At 38.1% G+C, this 6,721-nt stretch overlaps 1 protein-coding gene across 1 annotated transcript in view; it reads right to left on the bottom strand.

Moving 5' to 3' along the window:
* LOC138046499 (probable DNA double-strand break repair Rad50 ATPase) overlaps positions 1 to 2,870 on the bottom strand; it is a 5,180-nt gene extending 2,310 nt beyond the window's left edge. The window contains exons 1-6 of the mRNA XM_068893126.1: positions 2,655 to 2,870; positions 2,346 to 2,450; positions 2,185 to 2,259; positions 1,884 to 1,961; positions 1,156 to 1,242; positions 596 to 661 (exon numbers count right to left, since the gene is read on the bottom strand). Of these exons, the coding sequence (XP_068749227.1) occupies positions 596 to 661; positions 1,156 to 1,242; positions 1,884 to 1,961; positions 2,185 to 2,259; positions 2,346 to 2,450; positions 2,655 to 2,870 (627 nt within the window). The remainder of the gene's footprint in view (positions 1 to 595; positions 662 to 1,155; positions 1,243 to 1,883; positions 1,962 to 2,184; positions 2,260 to 2,345; positions 2,451 to 2,654) is intronic.
* Between the last annotated feature and the right edge of the window lie 3,851 nt (positions 2,871 to 6,721).

The raw sequence follows: 6,721 nt of genomic DNA, 5'->3' as shown, positions 1-6,721 counted from the left end.
TCATGAACTTAAAAAAAAAGCCAAGCCTGGTGTACTAAAAAATCTCTCTTTTTGGTGAATTATTAATGCGCTAACCTTAGAAATGTGCGTTTTATGGTGTAAAACGGCATCCTTAAATAAGGAATATTGATATTAAAATATTATAATTTATCATCTAGAAGTCGACCAGGAGGCAAGTCAAATAGCAAAATATAAGAAACATTACCAGATGCTTGTAAGTTCTTTTTTTTCTTGTTTCCCCTTGCCTTGGGCTTTCTTCTAAAAATGGTGCGTACCTTCCGGGTTTATTTTCTGCCGGAAACTACAATTAACAAAATTTAATGTCTTTTAAAAGCTCTCCTTGCAAAATGACAATCTTTTGTTAATGGTATCCCTGTTAAAACTCATCTCACAAATTTCTTCAGCATCAGCACCGCTGTGGTCGTCTTTGACCTTTGATTGAAAATGAACGATTTTTCACGGCAGAAGGGTAAACTTGCACCTCACTAAAATTAATCTCTTAATGATTGCTACTTAAATTGGTGGGTTTTCCAGTAATGTATATCCCAAACAACACTAATTATGACCACTAGTTAATGCTGAAGACCCGACTTACCATCAGCGAGGATTTGTCCTCTTTGTTGGCTGCCGTTAGGTTGCTCTCCTCGTCAGGTTCTGGTAACTGTCGCAAACAAAATCTGATAAATACAGGTTAATTTACCTGCTTAAATCCACGATATGGCCTCCATATCACTACAGTATAGATGTAAATAGCTGTAGGCACAAACATCCCTACATTTGAAAGTACAAGGAAAGGTTACGTTTATACAAACGTTGCCCGTGTAGCACTTATATTTTAAACAGAGTTAACTGAATAGAGTGTAATGTGAACCATGTGAGCGTTAGCCCTACAGATGGAAATGGGCCCACACAAGGACAGAGAAAAACTCTGACCAGGGTGGGAATTAGATCTCCGCCGCTCTACTGACTGAGCTGCAGGGTCAGACGGGAGCAGGCCGTGGGAAGTGAAGATGTTAAAGTCACGGCAATGAACAGTTACAAGTACAAGGAAAGGTTATGTTTATACAAACGTTGGCCATGTAGCACTTATATTTTAAACAGAGTTAACTGAATAGAGTGTAATGTGAAGTGCTAGATTTCAATCCCTACATTTACCTGATAGTTGTCCTCTACATCATTTATATTTGCAGCACGATCGGTAAAGGTCGTTTGCTCCATCAGCAGACTAACGCCCTCCTTCACCTATTAAATGTAAAGAAGAAAACGAAAAAAAAAACGTCAAACTCTTTCCTAAACAGGAAGACCACTTTAAACAGGCAAAGCCATTATTTGAGCTTTTCGCATTATCTAACAAAAATAAGAGAAATTGAGAGTAGGGAACTCCTGATTACCTCAGAACTCCTAGACATTGTTGTCGACTTTCCGATGATGTTCATTTTTACAGAAGCCCGTCTTCAATTAGTAGGCGTGCCATCCTAGTATTTTTTAAAACAAATTTTGTCAGTTTTGCATTTGTTAATTTGATAAAAAACAACTTTTAATGAATTCCACTTTTCTGTAATTGCGAATTAGAATATATCATCACTTGCCATATCTTTGATATTCTTGCCATAGTCGTCGTTTGGCTTGCGGAAGCTGGTGGAATCTGCGTCCTAGTTGCGGAGAAATCTAATCAGTGACATTTATTTAGTGGCAAGGAGATTGGTTACATGCATATCCAGGATGCGAAAAAACGTGAAAGAGAAACGTTATTGGCTCATGATGACAAGGTACCACGTGATCAATAGTGTAATGAGCGGAGCTTGATGGATAGATTTGAAGGTAAGACCTATGCAATACCGGTGCATTACTCGGAAAGATTGGGAAAGCAAGAGTGACCATACCTCTGAGTCTGCCTTAATGTATTGCTCAACACGAGTTCTCTTCAAAATCTCTATCTCCGATCTGAGCCTCTCTGTTTCCTAACGGTGATAATTAAAATAAATATTGCATGTGAACATATTGGCCAGATAAAAATGTCTTCGCTTGTCTTGTCTCACTTCGCGATACTTGAATTGAGCTCAAAGTAAATGAAAAGCATGAATTCATAGTTCTCGAAGATAGATAAATTAACAATTAAAATTTAGTGAAGTTTTTAAAGACATTATTACATGCAATAACAACTTTACCTATACGATGAATTACCTCGTTCAAAGACATCTGTTGTTGCTCATTATTTCTCGCACACTTAGTTTTGAGTAACTGGTTTTCGGCCAAGGTCTGAGACATCAAACGTCAAAACATTTGATCATTAATTTAAAATAAAATTGAAAAAGGGTACGACACCTACACAATAATAGGATTACCTGTTTCAGCTCATCACGTAGCTTTGATGTTGTCTTTTTCTCATCTTTCAATTCTTTTTTTAGTCCCTCGATATTCTTATGTAACTTGGATTCGGACGTTTTAACCTGTCAAAGTAAAAAATTCAAAATATGGAACGGAGATAGTTAAGTTAAAAAAGCGAGCTAATTTTCCTCAATATTCTTATTATCTAACTTACCAAGTTATGATTGGTTCTTTCGGACTTAAGCTGACTTTGGAGATCCTGAATTTGGACAACCTACAACAATTTATTAGATGAGCCACAATGGTAGCTTTGATAACTTTCCTACAAGTTCATGTTGCAGGTTTTCCCACGTCTCCTTATTCATTACTGAGGAGCCAGCAGAACCAACAGATTCTTGAAAACCAGGTGAACATGGCTTGGCGACCAAAACATTTTGAACTTTTCCTTTGATGTTTAGCTGCGTTAATTTTACATCTCCCTTTTCTAAGGTCTCCAGATTGTGCAATATTTTTGTTCCTCTGTCGACTTTGCTCTTAGTCATCGAAAGAAGTAGCTATTAACTGGTCTCTTCTGTTTTAACCATAATAACGTCGCCCAACATTCGGTTGAGAAGCGTGCCACATAACTTCCCTTTTGGTAGTCCTATTTTGTTTAGAAAAAAACAGATTCAAATACTGGAATGAATGGCGAAAATGAAAACTACAGTTAGGTAAAAATAGAGAACAAAGACATAGCTTTATGTACCTTGTTTCTGGTCTTGTTTTTACGATATGTCAGGTAATCAATTGTTCGTCAAGTTCTTCGTTTTCGCCCTTTTGAAAGACTCCTCATGAAATTGAAAATCATTGCTCGTAAACATTTGGCAACATCCATAAAACTGTCCAGTGGGGTATTTGATTCTTTTGAGGTTTCAGCGGTTTTAGGGACAATCTCTGAAACAGCGTGGCGTAAAACCCTGCCATCTTAATTACCACAACTGTTGTCTTCCACACGGAATATCGTAAATGGAGGAGAAATTATCCTTTTCTGTGTCAAGCACAGTGTGAACCACTAGTTGTGATATCGATCCTTCAGGCGTTTTATTGCAATATTCAATCCCTGATCAGGAAACTACCACAGCTTCCAAACCCCCGCTTTGGCTTTCACTTTTAAGGGCCATTAGAGTCTTGGATGTCTTTAGTGCAGGAGTAGCTTGCACATCCACAATGATGGGAAATTTCCCCTACATGCAGACTGAAAAGATGAACTCAGCGAAGAAACAAATGACGTTGGCTGGCGCCCTCACCTTCGCCCAAAAGACGACTGGAAATGTACTTGCTAAACGTTTCCGCGCATATGTGAGAATGCTGTAATTTTACTTTCTTTTGGAAAGTTTTCTTTCATGAAGGCGAGTATAAGAAAAGTGATTGAGTGAACAAATTCGTTGATCTACCACCCCTTAAAATTTGAAATTAATCAAGTCTTGCTTTCCACTTGTTTCTAACGTTATTTGTTGTTTGGAATCACCTCGCCAGCTTGAATTGTATATAGCATTTTGCCCTTTACATGTAGCTTTTTATTTTCAAGAAGGCATTGAAGCTGTTCTTTATTTTAAAAATATATATATGTATCTTGATTATTTACGACAAAGGTCCCACAGTTGAATAACATCTTTTCCGTGTCAGTAGCAACTTGACATCAGAGAAGACTCAATGGTTAAGACAGTCGAGAGGGTTACTTTCGGGTCAAATGTTACACAGTAAAACTAAACAGGACAAAATAGGTCAGTTTTGACTGTAGTACGTATAAGAGAACTACAAGCACACTTGATAATATACACACACTGAATTGCATGGATTTTGCTTGGGATCGGAGTTTTCCTAAATAGCGGAAACCGGTGTTTCTATATCCTTAAAATACGCTAGGGTCATTTTACCAAGAAAGGTCTTGTGAAGGTCAATGTATCGAAAACCGCATCAAGTATAATGCATTAATCTGAAAGTCAAACGTTTAAATCACACTTGGATATTAAAGAAGCTGCGCACTAAACAAATAAACAAGAATTACTAAGATGCTACTGCTTGTTATCGTGAAGAATATTATGTTTAATTAATGGTGCATTTTAAGACTTTATGCCAAATTTGTCTCATTATACACCTTGAGACTCACAACATTTAACACGGTGAAATTGCACCTATAACTCGTACTGCAACCGTTCCTACGTAAATGAGGCGTAATTTTTAGCGAAGTTGTGGACATGTTCATGACAAATACCAGGATCGACCACACCCTTTTCACAGGCGATATATTCACTTCCCCCAGCTGTCATTTGATCCATAACAAAGTGCGCTTTGTTTTTTGTTATTGTTGGTTTTAAAGGAATATTCCCCTTTAGAGGAGGAACAAAAGGCGTCAAGACCGTCCATTTTGAGACTGAGAGGAGGAGGCAAGAAGGTATGTGATCATTGTAATGCATCATAACAACTTTGGAATTAAAAATATTCATTAGTTCAACTGTTAAAGACAACTGTTAATTAGCCATATTTGACTCTTAGAGACCACATTTTGCAAGGAAGGAGTCCGTAAGTCCATGTCCTTGTGGCGGGGCGTGCAACTGTGCATCGTATGATTTTGAAGAATTTTCAAGCAACGGTAGTGACCATGAAACCTGGGAAGAACACCAATTTGGTTGGGACGTAAATAGATGTAAGGTTTATAAAATCTTTCAGCTTTGTAGGAAATAAGGACGCTCCTATCATCTCCAACTGTTCTAGAGGGTTAGGATTAATGGCACCGTGCTATTTTAACATAACGCCATTAAAGGTTGGGCCTAAACCGAAGCCGAAAGTTCGGTAGCTGCTACGTCTCATAGTAATGTATCATGTTTCAATCAAAGGTACCTTGAAGCAAAAATACCAAAGAAATAGTATTTAATCCTGACCAGTCAAACATCAACAAATCTTGTTTTCTTGATATTATGAATTTTTCTTAAAAGACCCACTACGTTCAGCCTTGGACAATATTTTTGATGACAATCATCGGGAAGGATTAACATTGTTTACACAGCTTATTATGTAAAACAACGCATATTGTCCTGCGCAGGGTTGTGAAATTTTCACTTTTTCCTGTAGGAAATCGTCTTATTTGAAAATGCAACCAACAAGAAAAAAGGAGATGCTGTCAGCGGAAAACATACGTAAAACGAAAAATACAAAATGTTGTAACAACTGTTTAAAAAGCACATTAACGTTGAAAGACATGGTGGAGTCGAGTACTGAATTTTGGGAGAAAGACAGAGAGAAACAAGGACAGTGGCTCTTACATTTCTTCTCTTTTGCACGGAAAATAACAAATGGCAGGAGCCGACTATCTTACGTCGTAAATGAGCAAAGGGAGGTATGCCAAAAAGCGTGGATCCTGTGTCATGGATTGTCTTATGGAAGGTAAGGAAATAATAGGACGTTTTCACGTGAAGTCATCGCGGCCGTGTTGGTGGACGAAAACAAAAGATCTCTCATTAGCTTCTTTTGTTCGTCCACCAGAAGTCATACATGTGTCTATAGAGGTTGGTTGAAAACGTCCCATAGTGGAGGCGTGTTGATGTTATGGTTAGCTCTTTGCACTTCATATCTTAACGTTGTCAGTTGGATATCCATCCCTTTCATCGCTTTGTTTCCCGAGACAAGATATTATTTTTCCACCCAGGTGTATAAACCAGTACTGGCTACATACTACAGGCGGTAACCTTGCGATGGACTGGCATGCCGTCCAGTTGTAGTTACTTCATGCTGTAGAAAAGAACATCAGTTCCGGCCGTGTGGGCCCCAGTGGTTCGTGTGCTATTTACCCTGCCGTCACCTTCACGAAGAGTACCACTTTCATTAACCGCTTTCCAAAATTATTATTTTTATTTTAAAGGAATATTGTACCAGTAGTGGCAAAAATAACGGAAACAACATTTTCTTACAGATTTCACCCGGCAAACCCCTTGAGATTTCACAGTTTAGACGCATATGGAAATGTGTTTTTCCCGAAGTGACAATTCCGAAGGTAAAAATTAGAGCTTTTTTTGTCGGAACCGTAACCAAATAAGTTTCCGTGTATTTTTTATTCGAGTGTCTCACATACAGGTGATAAGCTGAGTTCTCCACATTTTATGTCCCAAACTCTCCAGTATTCTCCGTTTGCTTTTTTTGTAGAGAAATCGTTTTACAGAATGCAGAGTTTGTCTTCTTATAAACGAACACATCAGAGCCACACGCAGCAAGGAGAAAAGAATGAGCTGGACACAAAAAAAACAGCTCCACATGGAACAGCAGGCGTAAGTTGTTCTCCGTTTTTTGTTAAAACAAGCAGTGCAACAGCAATTTTGACTGAAGTACTGATACATATATGGGACTTAAAGCCTCAGTT

Source organism: Montipora capricornis, chromosome 4 (genome assembly GCF_036669925.1).
Source record: "Montipora capricornis isolate CH-2021 chromosome 4, ASM3666992v2, whole genome shotgun sequence".
Classification (NCBI taxonomy): Eukaryota; Metazoa; Cnidaria; class Anthozoa; order Scleractinia; family Acroporidae; genus Montipora; species Montipora capricornis.
Note: the sequence above shows the minus strand (reverse complement) of the source record. Positions and strands in the feature narration are given on the sequence as shown.